Here is a 19,639-nt window from a genome sequence, read left to right as displayed (position 1 = left end):
GTTATTCACATTTTAACGTGTAAATCTATCTCCTAGGGGGGAGGATGGAGGGAGGGGGGTTGAGGGAGGGTGTGGGGGAGGAGGGGGGATAAGGGGGGTTGATGGGGATAGAGTGGGGGGAAGGGAAGGGGGAAGGGAGGGGGTGGAGGGAGGGTAGGAGGGGGGTTGATGGGGATGGAGTGGGGGGGAAGGAGGGGAGGGGGAGTGGAGTGGGGAGTGGGGGAGGAAAGGGTGCTGCACCAATGCAGGAGTGGTTTGGACTCTTGGTTCTAGTGCATTCTAAATTTGACTTCAGTGAGGTGCAGGAAACCACATTATCAGCTTTTTTTGCAGCATCACTAAATTAGCAGTGCAAGTGAAAGATGGCTTTAACTGGAACTATACAGACAATAGACAATAGGTGCAGGAGTAGGTCATTCGGCCCTTCAAGCCAGCACCGCCATTCAATGTGATCATGGCTGATCATCCATAATCAGTACCCTGTTCCAGCCCTCTCCCCATACCCCCTGATGCCGCAATCATTAAGAGCTCTATCTAACTCTCTCTTGAAAGCATCCAGAGAATTGGCCTCCACTGCCTTCTGAGGCAGAGAATTCCATAGATTTACAACTCTGAGTGAAAAAGTCTTTCCTCATCTCCGTTCTAAATGGCCTACCCCTTATACTTAAACTGTGGCCCCTTGTTCTGGACTCTCCCAACATAGGGAACATGTTTCCCGCCTCTAGCGTGTCCAATCCCTTATGTTTCAATAAGATCCCCTCTCATCCTTCTAAATTCCAGTGTATATAAGCCCAGTCGCTCCAGTCTTTCAACATACGACAGTCCCGCCATTCCGGGAATTAACCTAGTGAACCTACGCTGCACTCCCTCAATAGCAAGAATGTCCGTCCTCAAATTTGGAGACCAAAACTGCACACAGTACTTCAGGTGTTGTCTCACTAGGGCTCTGTACAACTGCAGAAAGACCTCTTTGCTCCTATACTAAACTCCTCTTGTCATGAAGGCCAACATGCCATTCGCTTTCTTCACAGCCTGCTGTACTTGCATGCTTACGTTCAGTGATTAATAAGCAAGGAGACCCAGATCTCTTTGTATTTCCCCTTTTCCTAACTTGACACCATTCAGATAATAATCTGCTTTCCTATTCTTCCCACCAAAGTGGATAACCTCACACTTATCCACATTAAACTGCATCTGCCATGCATCTGCTCACTCACACAACCTGTCCAAGTCACCCTGCATCCTCATAGCATCCTCCTCACAGTTTACACTGCCACCCAGCTTTGTGTCATCTGCAAATTTACTAATGTTACTTTTAATCCCTTCATCTAAGTCATTAAGGTATATTGTAAATAGCTGTGGTCCCAGCACCGAGCCTTACGGTACCCCACTAGTCACTGCCTGCCATTCTGAAAGGGACCCGTTAATCCCCCCTTGTTAATCACCTCTCTCCTCTGGTGCCCTAGAGGAGAGAGGTGATATGCCTCAATGACTGGTGGCACTAACGTTTGTGGTGATTAGTGCTTCAAGAGGCTGGTTATGGCACTTATCAACTCCTGCCTTTGTAAGGACCTGGTCCCACAATAATTCACTTACCCCAACAATAGTTCAACAGGTTTGTGAGCTTGCTGGCTCTGTACTCTGCATTGGATTACTTGGACAAACGTATCCTCTTGAAACTTAACAGTTTAATATCCAAACTTGGAGGACTGGGCATCTGCTCATCCCTGTGTAATTTGGCCCATGATCAAAGCACCATCTCTGAAGAACATGGATATGTGACGTTTCGGGTCAGGGCCCTTCTTCTGACTGCATGCATTCAGCATAGGTTAAGTATGGAACTGGTGGCAGCTTTAATGCTATTCTTTTCCATCAGTGCTATTCTACTGAAGGGGCTGAGGTGCATTCATTTTGGAATTCCAGATCAGTCCATCAGCAAGAAATTAATTTACTTGCAAACGATTCTTTCCTTGCTCCTCCTTCATACATTTTAGCATTCATCACAAATTGGAACGCAAAGCTGCAGTAAAATAATAAATTGAAGCATGGGTGTTGCAAATTTGTTCTGTGGATGTGTAGTCTACTTTGGGGCACCTCTCTAAATACAAAGCATTTAAATTATAATAATAAAAATACAAGGATGAGAAGAAAACTGAGGCAGAGGAGTTGGAGAAACTTTGTATTGTTTGTTGATGATACTTCGAGCATGCCAATAATTGATTAAAAATACACAAGAGGATGTAACTATCAATGTCATTAGAGAATTAGTGTCAAAGAGGTGATTGGGGATTCAAAAGCCTGATAACTATAGGGAAGAAGCAGGTCTGAACAGTTTTGGGTATATTTTCCAGGTGTGGTCATTTATCCACTTCCAAATATGCTAAATCCTGTTAATATTTTCTCTTTTTACTGTTCATTCCACCCATTTCCACATCTTCCCTTACTGCAATATGTACGTCAATCTTTTTGCAGAACGCAGTTACAAAGTGTTCATTCTCTGCCCACAAAGGTTATTTTTGTAGAACCTAATAGGTCCTGCTTTTTCTTTAATTATCTTCTGCACTTTATTTGCTTAAAACTTATTTGCAGTAAAATGATTTTATTTGCCAATAGTTTTATCAGACCATCCATCCTTTGCTGGCCTTATTTCCTTTTTATTTTTACTCTTTCAGTGCTCTTCTGGACATGTTTGTATTAGGTCATGTGTCTTTGAAGCTTTTTTTTTGGTACTACCTTTTCAATTCAATGCACCGTATTTACAAGCCCAGTTGGTCTTGCTTCTTTATTGGATAAAGCGTAAATGGGAAAATATCAAAGGCACGTAAGAAGCAAACTGCGTTCATGCTGACCATCGATCACCTATTCACACTAGTCGTATGTTATCACACTTTTCCAATCTTTCCTCTTTCCAAATTTCTCCAACACAACGTGTATGACATCTTGTTGACATGAATTTTGGCCATGTCTTTTGTTAAAAAAATTGAATTGGATCACTTCATTGCTCATTTGCAAAAGATTCGAGTTCTGTTCTGCTTATTTTTGTTTGATGTAGAAAAGCATATCTAGTTGGAAATATATTTCTGATTTTAACTAAACAAGACCTTGAAAAGCTCATCATCGCATTTATTTTGAATAGGCTTGATTATTGTAATGGCCTTCTGACAGGCCTATCTAAAGGGGCTGTTCGCAAGCTGCAGCTCGTCCAAAACGCCGCTGCTAGAGTCTTAACAAAAGCTAAATAATTTGAACATATTACACCAATTCTCAGATCTCTAAACTGGCTACCAGTCTGTCAGAGACGAATTCAAAGTTCTCCTAATTGTCTACAAATCACTTAATGGTCTTGGACTAAAATACATATCAGACCTTCTCTCACATTACATTCCAACTAGACCTTTTAGGTCAGCTGGGACCTGTCTATTAAATGCTCCAAGAGTAAAAACAAAACACGGTGAAGCAGCTTTTAGTCACTCTGCTTCGTGCATCTGGAATAATATCCCCGAAGAACTCAAACAGGCCCAAACTAAATATATTCAAAACTAGGCTTAAAACCTTCATGTTCTGCAGTGTCTATGACTAGCACTTTGATTCTTACTACTCTATATATCTTACTTTTGGTCTATTCTTATTACTTTTTAATATCTTATTACTTTTTATCTAATTTTATTACTCTATCGTTCGCTCGTGTGTCAGAAGACGTTAGCTCCTGTGGTTGTCCAACATGTTGACAGAATTGGTCGCCTGACACGTCACAGAGTGCATCGTGTCGTCTTTTCCGGGGGATCGCCACGAGGAGGCTTCTGTCATGATCCCCCATTACTCTATTAATCTTACTTTTAACCATTATTTATTTATCTTATTACTCTTATTTGTATTTTCCTACCTTTTCTTGTTCTGTATTTTTTATGCTCTGTGTAAAGCACTTTGAATTGCCATTGCTGTATGAAATGTGCTATATAAATAAACTTACCTTGCCTTTAAGTATGAATGACAAATTGACCCGCAGTATTTCTGTTTTAGTGTGTATGCCTTATAACTGGAATCCATATTACACAAACATTGTGTTAATAACAAAATTGTGCATTTTGATATTGCAGACATGGAAGTTATGAATCCTCTTATCGAAAAGACTCATAGTTCTGAGGAAATGTCAGATGAAGAGCAGGAATCTGAACTAACAGGTTTACACTTGAGGCAAACCGGGGATGAACAGGGCATCTCGTAAGTGCTTGTTACCTTAAATTATTATTTCTTTTTTTTAATATACCATTTCTTTGGAAATACAGTTGTGTTCTCTTTTTCTGAGGGAAGGATTAATTTGATTTTAGGTTGCCATTTCTCGGCACTTGCAATCTTCAATTTGCACCTTACATAGCAGCTTGTCAAGAGTTGGACTCTGGCTTAAATGTATTTTTGTAGAGTTTCTTTAATGCACTTGTTCACAAAAGAGATGGAGACATTTTGGGATAGAAGGTTACTCTTGTGAGCAAATTTGGGCCCCATAGCTGAGGAAGGGTGTGCTGGCTCTGGTGAGGGTCTAAAGGGGCTTTACAAGAACGATTGATTCCAGGAATGAATGGGTTAGCATGTGATGAAGCACTGGGCCTCAATTCGCTGGAGTTTAGAAGGTTGAAGGGGGACCTTATTGAAACTTACAGAATAATGAACGGCATAGATAGAGTGGATGTGGAAAGGATGTTTCCACTGGTGGGAGAGTCTAGGACCAGAGGTCATAGCTTCAGAATTAAAGGGTGCTTTCTTAGAAAGGAGGTGAGGAGGAACTTCTTTAGTCAGAGGGTAGTTTATCTGTGGAACTCAGTGCCACAGAGGGCTGTGGAGCCAAGTCAGTGGATATTTTTAAGGCAGAGATGGACAAATTCTTGATTAGAATGGGTGTCAAGGGTTATGGGGAGAAGACAGGAAAATAGGATTAGGAGGCAGAGATCAGCCATGATTGAATGGCACAGTAGACTCGATGGGCTGAATGGCCTAATTCTACTCATAGGAGTTGTGAACTTGTAACCATATAACCATATAACAACTACAGCACGGAAACAGGCCCGTTCGGCCCTTCCAGTCCACGCCGACCACTCTCCCTGACCTAGTCTCATCTACCTGCACTCAGACCATAACCCTCTAATCCCCTCTTATCCATATACCTATCCAATTTACTCTTAAATAATAAAATCGAGCCAGCCTCCACCACTTCCACCGGAAGCCCATTCCATACAGCCACCACCCTCTGAGTAAAGAAGTTACCCCTCATGTTACCCCTAAACTTTTGTCCCTCAATTCTGAAGCTATGTCCCTTTGTTGGAATCTTCCCCACTCTCAAAGGGAAAAGCCTACCCACGTCAACTCTGTCTGTCCCTCTCAAAATTTTAAAAACCTCTATCAAGGTTGGGAAGTCAAGAAAGAATGACAAAGTGATAGGTACATTTGTAAACACCTGTAGGTTGTTGTCTCGGCTGCAAAGATGTTCAAATTTTCCACGATCTCAGAACACAAGTAAGCTTTTCATAGAAACATAGAAAATAGGTGCAGGAGAAGGCCATTCGGTCCTTCGAGCCAGCACCGCCATTCAATATGATCATGGCTGGTCATCCAAAGTCAGTACCCCTTTCCAGCTTTTGCCCCATATCCCTTGATTCCCTCAGCCCTAAGCTAAATCTAACTCTCTCTTGAAAACATCCAGTGAATTGGCCTCCACTGCCTTCTGTGGCAGAGAATTCCACAGATTCACAACTCTGGGTGAAAATGTTTTTCCTCATCTCGGTCCTAAATGGCCTACCCCTTATTCTTAAACTGTGACCCCTGGCTCTGGACTCCTCCAACAGCGGGACCATTTTTCCTGCATCTACCCTATCCAATCCTCTCAGAATTTAACATGATTCTATAAGATACCTTCTCATCCTTCTAAATTCCAGCGAATACAAGCCCAGTTGACCCATTCTTTCATCATACGTCAGTCCCGCCATTCCGGGAATTAACCTGGAGAACCTCTGCTGCACTCCCTCAATAGCAATAATGTCCTTCCTCAAATTAAGAGACCAAAATTGCACACAATACTCCAGGTGCGGTGTCACCAGGGCCCTGTACAACTGCAGTAGGACCTCCTTGCTCCTAAACTCAAATCCTCTTGCAATGATGGCCAACATGCCATTGGCTTTCTTCACTGCCTGCTGTACCTGCAGGCTTACTTTCAGTGACTGATGTACAAGCACACCCAAGTCTCAATGCACCTCCCCTTCTCCGAATCTGACACCATTCAGATAATAATCTGCCTTCCTGTTCTTGCCACCATAGTGGATAATCTCACATTAGTCCACATTATACTGCATCTGCCATGCTTCTGCCCACAACGCAACCTATTCAAGTCACCCTGCAGCCTCATAGCATCCTCCTCGCAGTTCACACTGCCACCCAGCTCATCCGCAAACTTAGAGATGGTACATTTAATTGCCTTGTCTAAATCGTTAATATATATTGTAACCATCTGGGCTCCTAGCACAGCTTTGTGGCACCCTACTAGTCACTGCCTGCAAAAGGACCCATTAATTCCTACTCTTTGATTCCTGTCTGCCAACCAGTTCTCTATCCGTGTCAATACCCTACCCCCAATACCATGTGCTCTAATTTTGCACACTAATCTGTTGTGTGGGACCTTATCAAAGCTTTTTGGATGTCCAGATACATCACATCCACTGGCTCTCCCTTATCCATTCTACTTGTTACACCCTCAAAAAATTCCAAAAGATTTGTCAAGCATGATTTCCCCTTCATAAATCTATGCTGACTTTGACCGGTCCCATCATCTGATACTAGGGCAGTGCTAGGAAAGAGTTGAGATAATGTACAGTAGTCCTTTCTTTGTCCCGCCCCCCTGACATCAGTCTGAAGAAGTGGCTCAACCCGAAACGTCACCCATGCCCTCTCTCCTAGATGCTGCCTGATCTGCTGAGTTACTCCAGCATTTTGTGATACCTTCGAGATAATGTACAGTCTCTTTTTCTTCTAACCTATTCAAGTTTGTGACTTATTTAAATAATATTTGAAAGTATTGATGTAATATTCAAATTTGGGACTACCAAAGATGATTATCCAGTATGTAAATGATTTGAGTCAAATTTTCAGTGTGGTCTGCAAAGATTCAGAGATGATCTAACCTAACAAACTAGTCGAGAGCATTTAACTGACATAGGCACCCAGAATAGAAGAATGAAACCATTGTTTGTTGCAGCATTTGAGGCACATTAAAAAAACAACTCAACAAATTAATGTACAATAAACATATTTAATATGTTATCAGTAATAGGTAACCAGACCACAGTCGTGTAAGCCAAAGTCCATAGTGCAACCTTTTCAGCTTTTCTTTTAATGCCCAATGGTCTGAAGAAGGGTCTCAACCCAAAATGTCACCTATTCCTTTTCTCCAGAGATGCTGCCTAACCTGCTGAGTTACTCCAGCTTTTTGTGTGGATCTAATGTCCATAGTAGTTCATTGCTGAGATGGGGTTGTATTTGGGGTTGTGCAGTGTGCTACAAAAGCATGATGGCGGATAGGAAGAAGCTGTTCTTGAATTTGGAGGTAAAGGTTCTCATGATCCTATATCACCATCCCAATGGTAGACGCAAGATTATAGCGTAGCTAGGGTGCTGTGGGTCTTTGATATTTCAAGCTCCTCCTATTCACATACAAAGCCCTAAACGGGCTTGCCCCCCCCCCCATATCAAAAATCTTCTAACCCACCACTCTATCTCCAGGTCGGCCGATTTGGGGCTACTCACTATCCCGCGGTCTAGGCTTAAGCTCAGGGGTGACCGTGCTTTTGCGGTTGCAGCTCCTAGACTGTGGAACAGCATCCCACTCCCCATCAGAACTGCCCCCTCCATCGACTCCTTTAAGTCCAGGCTCAAAACCTATTTCTACTCCCTAGCGTTTGAGGCCCTCTGAGGGGGTGCTGTGAACTGTTTATGTATGTGCTGTTATATTTGTGTGCCATTGTATGTTTGTTTCTTAGTACCTGAACTGATGTACAGCACTTTGGTCAACGTGGGTTGTTTTTAAATGTGCTGTACAAATAAAATTGACTTGATTTGACTTGATATTAGTTGCCTTCTTGAGGCAGAACTTCCTTTGATGAAGATCAATAGCGGTAATGGACCAAGCAATGTCCACTACTTTTGCAGATTCCTTTGTTCTTAGGCATTTGAGGTACAGAAGCAAGCCATGATGCAACCCGTTAGTATGTTCTCTGGATCAACTGTTTTTTAATGCCCTATAATTTGAAGCTGTTGACACTCTCCATCGCTGTCCTGCCAATGAAGTTGGGTTCATGGATCCTCGTCTTTCCTTCCTCAAGTCAATAATCAGCTCCATGGTTTTGCTCACGTTAAGAGTGAGAATGTTGTTCTGGCACCATTCAATTAAATGATTGATCTCCCTCCAGTACTTTGACTCATTATTATCCATTATTTGTCGAACAGTAGCAGTATTGGCAAATTTAAAATTGGCTTTGGCTTTTCAGTCGTGGTATAAAGAGAGTAGAGCAGAGTTCTGAGCACATAGCCTGGAGGTGCCCCTATGCCTATGGTCAGCAGGAGGAGGTGTTGTTGCCAATTCGTACTGATTTGAGGTCTGCAGATAAGAAAGTCAAAGAACCAATTTCATAATGACGAGCAAAGACCCAGTTCCCTGAGTTTGACGATAAGTTTAGAGGGGACTGGACGACCCGCGGACCCATTGGGTTCCCGTTGTTACTAAAGGTTCTTTCGGTCGATATTACAAATGTAATTATTTCCAGACTCCCTCTCCCACAGAATCAGTCAGACCTCCCACATCCCCCTCCCCTGCAATGCACAGCAAGATCCCAGTTTATTCTTAAATAACCCTTGCATTTGAACCACAACCCCAATCGGCTCCAAACCCCTCCTGCATTGGTCTAGCACCCTCCCCGTCCCCCAGAATCAGTCGGACTCCCCACATCCCCCTACCCTGCAATGCACAGCAAGATCCCACTCAGATTATACTCCAATAACCCTTGCATTTGAACCGCAACCCCAATCGGCTCCAAACCTCTCCTGCATTGGTCTAGCACCCTCCCATCCCCCACTCCAAAAGCGCACAGCAAGATCCCAGGGTATATCCGAGGCTGTGGCGGCCAGGGAGTCTCCCCCGGGGTCGGGGGCGGGCAAGGGGGAGGTGGAAAGGGGAGAGGGAGCCATTCACCCCGGCCCCGGGCGGCCATCGCAGCGACCAGCAGCAGGAGAGTGGCTGCAAGGCACTGCCCCATGTCTGTCCTGCTGGCGGCCATCTTCTTTGACCTTCTTTCTGCTGCCACGCTGTAACGAGGAAGGTCAGGCGAGGGGCACGCCGGGATGGGCGACGGTCAGCATAGTATGTATATATATATATATATATATAGATATAGATAATCGTGTTGAACATAGCTGATGAACACTAAGCCTGATGTACGTTTTCTTATCCAAGTGGACGAGTGCAGAGTGGAGAGCCAGTGAGATCGCATCGGCTACTGATTTGTTGTGGCAGTAGATTAATTGTACTGGGCCCAGGTCCTTACTAAGGCAGGAGTTGGTGTGCATTGTCAAAACCTTTCAAAGCACTACAACACAATGGACATCAATGCCACTGGTCAGTAGTCATTGATGCATGTCACTTTACTGTTTTTGGGCATTAGTATGATGGATGTTTTTTTTTAAAATTTGTGGGGCCCTTGGACCATTGTAGTGAGAGGTTGAAGATGTCTGCATAGGTTTTAAGAATGTGGCAGGTACACCAACAGGGCTGACACAAATGATTGTTGAGATGATGAGTCTCTCAAAGTGCTGGCTTTTCCATCTCCTCTGTATGTTGTCAGATGTAGGAAATAACCTTACTGTGTTTGGAGATCTTTTCCTGTTTCTAGCTATGAATAAAGGAGATTTAAAAAAGATTGCAAAAAAACCCAGATGTTCAAAGAAAATATTGCAAGTGCATGTTATGACCAGCTTGTGAAGTAGCATGCCAGAAGGTAGTTGGGAGTTGTTTAAGAAGTCTTTTTAGGATATGTGGTGCAAGTTCTTTTTGTTTAGGGCAAAGATAAAATCTTAGGACATTGTCAATCAACTTTATGTGTACGAAGGAACTACAGATGCTGGTTCAAACCGAAGATAGACACAAAATGCTGGAGTAACTCAGCGGGTAAGGCAGCATCACTGGAGAACATGGATAGGTGACGTTTTAGGTCGAGACCCTTCTTCACATTCTGAGTCTGAAGAAGGGTCCTGATCCTGAAGCAAGGGGAACCTGTGGATCACATCAGATAATAGTTTGCATGTTGAATTTGTTTTGTCCACTCCATCATTGCCGTGAATTAAAATTGTTAATTTTTTTTACCTCATTACATTTTATAATTCTGCTCTTTGACATACATTATAAAAATTCTAATCAGCACAGTAAATTGGGTTATGCTTTGGGCCCTTCAAGAACACTCACTAACCTATATATATTTAGACAGCTGCTTCATGTGACTAACATGATTGCCACATTTGCTGTGATGATGGCAGGCTGTAGTCATTACTCTCAGGAAGATTTGTGTTTAGCTCATGATTGATAAAGAAATTGTGAAATTCTTGTACATGCTGTGAGAGATGGTGGGAGTTTCTGCTTGAAGTTTCCTTATTTTTTTAACGAACTGGCTGCTATTTGATAAAGTTCTGGGGGTGGAGCGGGGTTTGTTCCTGTTGCCAAAAAAACATTTAGCTTAACAAGTTCGTCAGGTGCCAATAAATTTCAGATCTTTTCCCCACAACAGCTGATACAGAACTAGTTAGAATAATTGGGTCAGGATGCATAACCTTCAAAAGAAGAAATTGGGAACAGAAGGGGCAATCACAAAAAAAGAATTGTTTGCATCAATCTCCACAGATCTGTTTCTTTTGTATTATTAAAGAAAATGGACTTGTTTGTGAGCAAACCCTGGCAGGCTTTGAAAGTAAACTATGGACAGGTCTGATGAACTTGTACATTGCCTGGTGAGTTACGTCCAGAGTCAGAGTTGGAGCTAATTATGTGTAATTTAATAATTCACTGCTGTGTATGATTGTCGACACAACAGCTGCGGTATTTTGGTAAAATTTGTTACATTTATTGTTTTGTTCTGCATCATATAACATGGTGGCATTTGACAATGTTGTTACATTTTTTGCAATATTTTAACTTGCATTAATAATAGTATTGGTTAGTTCCAATAACCTACTTTTTTTTAAAAACCTCAAAATTGTGCTGCTTTGAGTTTTGGCTGGCATTGTCCAGATCTCACTTTAAAATTAAAGGTAATTCTTTGCAATTAAGTGATGTGACGCCATGAATGATATTTTGCAAGCAGTCATTGGTATTTATTTGTATCTGATTCTGCATTTACCTGCTCACTACTGATTTTTTTTCTTGCCTCCTCTAACCTACATAGTATCAACCAGTACATCTTCTAGCCCAGGTCCTCCTTTAATGAAATCAGAAAACTGCAAACTTAATTCAAGTGTCACCCAAATGTCAAGAAGCTGGTACATTAAAACAAAAGATGGTCACTTATTTTGTTTTTGTGTATGTTCTGTTGTTGCAGGTTCACACAAACATTAATTCATTTGTTAAAGGGAAATATTGGAACTGGTCTGCTTGGTTTACCACTTGCAATCAAAAATGCAGGGCTGATGGTAAGACCTACCATTTATTATCTAAAGAAAAATATTTTTGAAAGATTGTAAATAATTATTTCTCATTTTCATTTCAATGATATTGTTTGTATTTAGATGTTTTCAACCATGTTAATAATATTTGCAAACTCTTCTACACTTTTTATGCTACTAGTACCATTTTCATCCCAGTAATTATCTTATGAGTTTAGTCTTTTAAAAGGTGGTGAATCCAGCCTAAGTGGCTCCAAGATTCAAAGGTGTAAGCTGAATGCTTACTGTGTACCAGCTTTTCACAGTTCCAGTAAACTTTGACCAAAAATTAACGCAAAAGGAATTTGTGTTTGAAGATTAAATTATTTAAATGATAATTCAGTATTTAGAATGCAAGACTGTCCAGTTTATAGAGATGGTCATTCCATCTTTTAAAAAAGATTGTTGCTAAACTCTCATCGAAGAGAGGAGCAGAACTTCTTCAAAGTAGACATATCGATTAACTTTTTTTAATTGTCTCATGGCTTCAGAAAGTCAAATGTTCTTTACTGTTGAATTTGAGAACTGGACTAATTGATGCTTTAAATCCATAATATGGAATTATTGGAGTCTGATTACAATTTAAATAAAACAATAAACTATTATACAACTTGCTGTATGATGAGCATGGAAATATATTAATTGGTGATTTTACAACTTGCTTTTCAGCTAGGACCAATCAGCCTTGTTATTATGGGAGTAGTGGCAATTCATTGTATGCACATTGTAGTACGCTGTAGCCATCACTTCTGTCAAAGGTAAAACCTTTTCCTTGAGATACTATCAAATGTTCCTCTTTATTTTGGATACTACATTTAATTTATTTTTTGTTTTGTTGTGCTGTCAAGAAACTGCTAGCTCCTAGTGGTGCTTAACTGGTAGTGAGTGCTCTGACAATTCTTCAATGTGTTCGTTCGCCTTATTGCTGGAAATACTGGAACGCTGGAAACATGTCATAGGGCATCTGTGGAGAGCATAGCAGGCTTAGTGTTTCCGGTCAATGGCCTGAAATCATAAATGTTTGAGCAAAAAAAAGTTTTAAAATGGTGATAAAAGGACCGTGATGGGGCTGGGAGATAAAATAACAAAAGGGATAACTGAGCCAGGTGAAAGAGGGTGATTAAAATCACTCGTAAATATTGGTTGGTATTGTCACATTTCCCTATAATGAAGGACAAGGCCATTTTGGCTGGTCTTCCATTGAGTTCAAGCTCAAAGAGTAATCCCTTTCCTATGTTGATTTTTCCCCTGCTAACATTTTCTTCTCGCATTCTCATCAACTTCACCATCTCTCTCCTCCTCCCTCCCCTTCTCTGTCCCACAGGGTCCAGCACTAACTAGTAGTTAAGCAATTAATCTTCCAGGCTGTGTGTTTTTGGGATATGGGACTAAATATGAGCACCTGGGAGAGAGCTGTGAGGTCACTGAGAGGTTGTGCATGCCCCGTACAGCACTGGAGGTCAGAATTGAACCCAGGTCGCTGGAGTTGTGAGACAACAACTCTACCAGTTGCACCAGTATGCCACCTGCATAAATAGGAGACTATCTGAAATTACTATCTGAGTGAATGGGACATATTTTTGAATTGTAGAAATGTGAAATACAAATGCTGTATTTCTCAAGGTTGAAAGGGCCGAGTCAGAAGACTATATTACGTTCAATCAGAACTTGTTATTTCTCCAAGTATGCTTAGGAATTCATTGGAACAGCTTAAGAGGCTGAAGGCAAAGGTTGGAGCAGGTGGCTGAGAAAAGTGATGTGACAGGCAACTGGAAACAGATTCACTGGATGTTCTGCAAACTAGTCCCCCAGGTTGCATTTAATTCTTCATTATGGAGTGCACATTCTGATCTGTGAATGTGTTACACTAAAGTGATACAGGTATGTTTGGGATCTGTAATCTTGGAAGGAGCAAGTTGGAGTAATGTACTATAGGGAATTCAGTTGCACAGTGATGTACTGTGTAGTAAGTGGGGTGAGTATTAGTATAAGGAAAAGTTAACTTGTGCGTCCATGAGGGAACTCTCCCTTCAGAATATTGAATGAGAAGGGATAGATGTAGAAGGAAATGCTGGAAATATTTAGTGGGTAACAGTGTAACTTGCCTCACAGACTTTTCCTTGTGTTATCTGCTAACCTGGTGCCTTTTCTCCGCATCTTAACGTGTTTTACTTTAGAATTTTTCTCTGAACCGCAGCTTTTTGTTCTTTTCAACTGCAATGCAGCCTTGTCCGCTCTGTTTTTGACACTTAAACAAATGTTGCCCTTTTATTGTTCCCCCACTGTTAATGGACAGTTTATTATCGAAGGAAGAATTGATCTTGTGGTTTTCATGTGATTCTACAATTTTGGAGGAATATAAATGCATTTTGCTATTTTCAAAAATGTGTCTTCTCAGATATTTTTTCATGAAGTTTGTGGATGAGTATTCCAAATATGTTTTATATTTCTAATAGAAAATGTAATCTTCTCTTCCCATATCATGCCATATTAAGCAGTCAAAATTCAATTTTACCACGGTATCTAATTTTGAATATGTTACAACTACATGGTAGTCAGTTAGGAATAAACTATTCGTTGTATGCTCCATGATGTAAATTTTCAACCTTGGTGCTGGAATCAATCAGAAATATTTATATTTTAGGAATATGCCAAACTTTGTAACCCATGCAGCTAAATGAACACAGGAAAAAAAGAGGCATGAGACTAAATGTATCTTGTTTTATTTAAATACAAGTCCTGGTTTGCTTTGTTGGAATGGAAATTACACTTGACAATCAATTTCTGTTGATAGCAATTCAGTTGACTGTAGCCAAAGTGAATCAGTTTTCGTTCCTGTGAAGAAAAACCACTAATCATTTCAGTGCAATAATATTGCCATTTTGAAATAGAGTCATAAAGCACAGAAACAAGCCCTTTGTACTAACTTGTCTATGTTATCTACCTAATCACATATCATTTGCCTGCATTTGTCCATATCATGGTAAACCTTTCCTATCCATGTACCTGTCAGTTTTAGAAATACATTCTTTACATTTTGATAATCTCACTACTTTGGTATTTGTTTGTATATGAACAGATTTAAAAAGCACGGCCTGAGCTATGGTGATACAGTTACATTCGCAATGGAGCATGGACCATTCCCCTGTCTTCGAAGCAAAGCTCCATTCGGAAGGTAAAACTGGCAATATCATTGGAGAATAATGACTTTGACTTTCCACTAAAAAAATGCACAAAGCCACCGGATCCCCTGTCTTGAGAGTAATGAAAAAGTGAAATGTGTGCCAAGCAATGAGATTACAGATCATGGTAGTACACATTTCTGCTGCTTCTTATGGAACAGTGTGCCTCGTTTATGGACAATTTTTAGTTGCCAAACCTGTCCTGCGATCATTTAGCACATTAGTAATTGCACATAACATGGTGACATTGAGAAGCAGACTTTGGTTATTTTTGCCAATGCTATTGTGAAAGACTGCCTCACCCACAGATATATTGGTGAGATGAGTAGGTTTAGGCAAGTAGGTTTATCCCTTGTGTTAGTTTTACCTATCACAAACATAGTCTGGAAGTTTTGTATTTGAGGATTTGGTCAGTGGTGGCATTAACACGCCATTCTTGGTAACAAACATCGAAGTCCCACACCGTGCCCTTCTGTGCCCTTGCTATTTTTGTGCTTCCAAATGTTGTTCAACATGGAAGAGCACTAAATCATTGACTGCTAATGGTAGGTAGTAATTAGGAAGCGGTTTCCTTTCTCATCTTACACCTGATTCTATGCGACTACAATCAGATAAGTCACAATCTTATCAAATGGTGGAGAAATTTCAAGGCACCAAGTAGCCTTCTCCTGATTCGTTTGTACTGAAGGTTAGATTTGCTGCTGCTTGGTAGATGGCAGGCTTTAAGTTTGTTTTGAGATCTTGAACTTCAAACATCCTCTGACAACCACATGCAATGGTGAAGTTTATCATCAGCAATTCCATTTCTGAAAATATCTCCATGTATGAAAAGTGGTTATATAGACCAGTTGGAAATTTGGATGGAGAGAAATGACATTTGGTATTTAATCAGGACAAATATGAGCCATTGCATTTGGGAGGTCAAATGCAAAAGGAAAGTGCAATAAACGGCAGAACCCCAAGGAGCATTGATGTACAGAGGGATCCATTGCTCACTGAAAGTGGCAACAGAAGTGGATAAAGTGGTAAAGGGGTACTGCTTGCTTCATTGGTCAGGAGCTCATCTTGCAGCTGTATTTTTAGTTACTCCACATTTGGATTATAGTGTGCAGTTATGGTCGCCACATGATTGAAAGTATGTTGAGGCTTTGGAGAGGGTGCAGAAGAATTCACTCGGGTTTTGCCTGGATGGAGAGTATTAGATACAAGAAGAGTTTAGATAACAAATGGTTTCTCTGGAGAGTCAGAGGCTGAGGGATGTCTCGATAGAAATATATGAAATGTGTCTTTTTCCCAGGGTGAAAATATCAAATACCAGTGGGAAAGGGTTTAAGGTGAGTGGGGTAAAATTTAAAGGAAGCTTGCAAGACACGTTTTGCTTTGTGCAGTGTGGATGTGCTGCCAGGAGAGGCGATAGAAACAGATACACTAGGAGTGTTTCAAAGGCATTGAGACACACACAAACAGGCAGGAAATAGGGATATGGACCATGTGCCAACAGATGGGATTCATTGTATTGACATCAAAACATTAAAAAATGTGGTTATTGAAGAGTCTGTTCCTGTATTGTGCTGTACTATTCTGCATTCCATTTTTCATGGTCATATTGTATTCTTTTATTTTGTTGGAAGGTAGTGTCAGCTAAATGGTAGGTTGGTGAAAAACTTCCTTATTTGCAAATTATAAATGTAAAGTTCTCATAAGCTTTGTGAATAAGTTGACGATGGCTTGTAATTAATGTCTACCATTAAATTGTGTTCTGCAGTTTATATGCATTAGAACTGCACGGAATATCATTTTGTTTGAAGAATTGTATGAAGATTTTGCAGGGATGTACTTAAAAATTAAGTTGCTGATGAGTTGGGCTTTGTTGTATGTTATCTTGACATACCTATGTCATACTTGGCTGATTACTTGATGTGAAACATCTTTTGCCAGATTTCTTTTCAGAAAATGGAAATGTTTCCCTCTTCTCCAGATGTGATGTCTATTTACCACACTTAGTCTGTACATCTTGGTAATTTTGGCACCATTTTACTAAACAAACATTTGCGTTTAGGCATGTATTGATATTCTCCTGTAACCCGTCTCCATTCAAACCTCCCAATCTACTCCAAAAGAATTTCCCAAATTAATTTTACTTAACGATGTATTCATTTGGCATTGAGAAATTCTTACTCGAAGAAGGCAGATTGTGGATTTGATACTTGAGTACACACTTTAGTGCAGTAATGAACGCAGCACTGTTGGAATTGTCACCGACAGAGTGAGACTCTTATTCATTTACAGGATCTATACAACGTCAGCATTTGTTGACTATCTCTAAATACCCGAGAGGGTGGAAATAGAACATCCCATAGCATAATTTGATGAAAGGCATGAAAGATCGTTCAGTGACTTTCTAATATTATTGCTCATCCAACATTATATTTGTAAATTATCTGAATGATATTTGTGGAGCAAACCTCTATCTAAATTGCTACTTTTTCCCCCCCATGTTACATTGCAGTTCAATCATCCTAGTTGTAAGCTATTTTACACACTGTTTCTAGGTTGTGACTGATGCCACATGTATGCCATGTAAATTGTCATTTTTTAAAAAGTAGAATAAAAAATACATTTTCAGTATTTATTAGTTTGACCTTGGTGTAACTTTCCCTTTAGGGTAACTGTGGAGTTCTTCCTCATCATTACACAACTTGGATTTTGCTCGGTTTATTTTGTTTTCCTTGCTGCTAACATGAAACAGGTGAGTCACTATTGTAATGTGGTTAAACATGTTCTGGCCAAATGAAAATGATGGAAAGGATAAAGATTGATCACTCCTTTCATGGCAAAATAATTTTTCTTTCTGTTTGGAGTATCTCTGTCAGTTGTTTCAGTTTAATGTAATGTGATGGGTGAATGTTATAAGCAGACAATTCAAAAGAAGAGTGTAATAATAACAGAAGACAATGGGTTATCGTGAACAAAAAGAATTGCCCCCTCTCTTTATGTAGCATGAGGTTTTTCTAAAAAAACCCAGTTTTTAATGAATTTCTTTCCTCGTATTGTTTTTAATCAAAGTTTAAAAAAAATACACTCAAACCTGAAATCTTCCCGTTAAATTTTGGATTAATTCTAAACATTAAGCAAATAACATGCATGATATATTGAAGATGCTATGCTGTATAAGCTCTGCTGATGATACTTCCATGTCATTTTTTAAAATTTTACAAAGAATAGTTGAAATAGCTTGACTTACAGGGAGAAGAAATATGATGTGGGAAAAATTGAAACTCATCCATTTTGAGAAGAAAGTAGCTTAAAATGGCGAGAAGTTGAAAAGTATTCATATCCAGAGGAATCTGGAGGTCCTTGTACATGAAGCAGTAAAACTTCATTTGCAGGCACAATTAGAAAGACAGTGTGCTGACTTCTATATTACAAGAGGATTTGAGTACAAGGGTAAAGATACAGTGCATTCAGAAAGTATTTAGATCCCTTCACTTTTTCCACATTTTGTTACGTTACAGCCTTATTTTAAAATGAATTAAATTCTTTTTTTTATCATCTATCTACACACAATACCCCATAATAAAAAAGTGAAAACAGGTGTTTAGAAACCTTTGCAAAGCAATTAAAAAGAAATAACTGAAATATCACATTTACATAAGTATTCAGACCCTTTACTCAGTACTTTGCTGAGGCACCTTTGGCAGCGATTACAGCCTCAAGTCTTCTTGGGTATGACGCTATAAGCTTGGCATACCTGTATTTGGGTAATTTCTACCATTCTTCTCTGCAGATCCTCTCAAGCTCTGTCAGGTTGGATGGGGAGCATCGATGCACAGCTATTTTCAGGTCCCTCCAGAGATTTTCGATCAGGTTCAAGTCCGTGCTCTGGCTGGGCCACTCAAGGACATTCACAGACTTATCACGAAACCACTCCTGTGTTGTCTTGGCTGTGTGCTTCGGGTCGTTGTCATTTTGGAAGGTGAACCTCCGCCCCAGTCTGAAGTCCAGAATGCTCCGGAGCAGGTTTTCATCAAGGATCTCTCTGTACTTTGCTCGTTCATCTTTCTCTCGATCCTGACTAGTCTCCCAGTTCCTGCTGCTGAAAAATATTCCCACAGCATGATGCTGCCACCACCATGCTTCATCGTAGGTATGGTATTGGCCAGGTGATGAGCGGTGACGCTTGGCATTCGGGCCAAAGAGTTCAATCTTGGTTTCATCAGACCAGAGAATCTTGTTTCTCATGGTCTGAGAGTCCTTTCGGTGCCTTTTGGCAAACTCCAAGCGGGCTATTATGTGCCTTTTACTGAGGAGTGGCTTCTGTCTGGCCACTCTACCGTAAAGGCCTGATTGGTGGAGTGCTGCAGATATAGTTGTCCTAGAAGGTTCTCTGATCTTCACAGAGGAACTTTGGAGCTCTGTCAGAGTGACCACCGGGTTCTTGGTCACCTCCCTGACCAAGGCCCTTCTCCCCCAATTGCTCAGTTTGGCCGTGTGGCCAGCTTTATGAAGAGTCCTAGTGGTTCCAAAGTTCTTCCATTTAAGAATGACAGAGGCCACTGCTCTTCGGGACCTGCAATGCTGCAGAAATTATTTTATACCCTTCCCCAGATCTGTGCCGCGACATAGTACTGTCTCGGAGGTCTACGGATAATTCCTTCGTCTTCATGGCTTGGTTTTTGCTCTGACATGCACTGTCAACTGTGGGACCTTGTAAAGACAGGTGTGTGCCTTTC

General features: G+C 40.6%; 1 protein-coding gene across 2 annotated transcripts in view; it reads left to right on the top strand.

Moving 5' to 3' along the window:
• Positions 1-19,639, top strand: part of slc36a4 (solute carrier family 36 member 4) — a 236,323-nt gene that overhangs the window by 6,214 nt on the left and 210,470 nt on the right. For both annotated transcript variants that reach the window (XM_078402705.1, XM_078402706.1), the window contains exons 2-6: positions 4,098-4,221; positions 11,622-11,712; positions 12,394-12,482; positions 14,804-14,899; positions 17,571-17,655. In XM_078402705.1, the coding sequence (XP_078258831.1) occupies positions 4,098-4,221; positions 11,622-11,712; positions 12,394-12,482; positions 14,804-14,899; positions 17,571-17,655 (485 nt within the window). The remainder of the gene's footprint in view (positions 1-4,097; positions 4,222-11,621; positions 11,713-12,393; positions 12,483-14,803; positions 14,900-17,570; positions 17,656-19,639) is intronic.

The sequence above is a fragment of the Rhinoraja longicauda genome, chromosome 7 (genome assembly GCF_053455715.1).
Source record: "Rhinoraja longicauda isolate Sanriku21f chromosome 7, sRhiLon1.1, whole genome shotgun sequence".
Classification (NCBI taxonomy): domain Eukaryota; kingdom Metazoa; phylum Chordata; class Chondrichthyes; order Rajiformes; family Arhynchobatidae; genus Rhinoraja; species Rhinoraja longicauda.
Note: the sequence above shows the minus strand (reverse complement) of the source record. Positions and strands in the feature narration are given on the sequence as shown.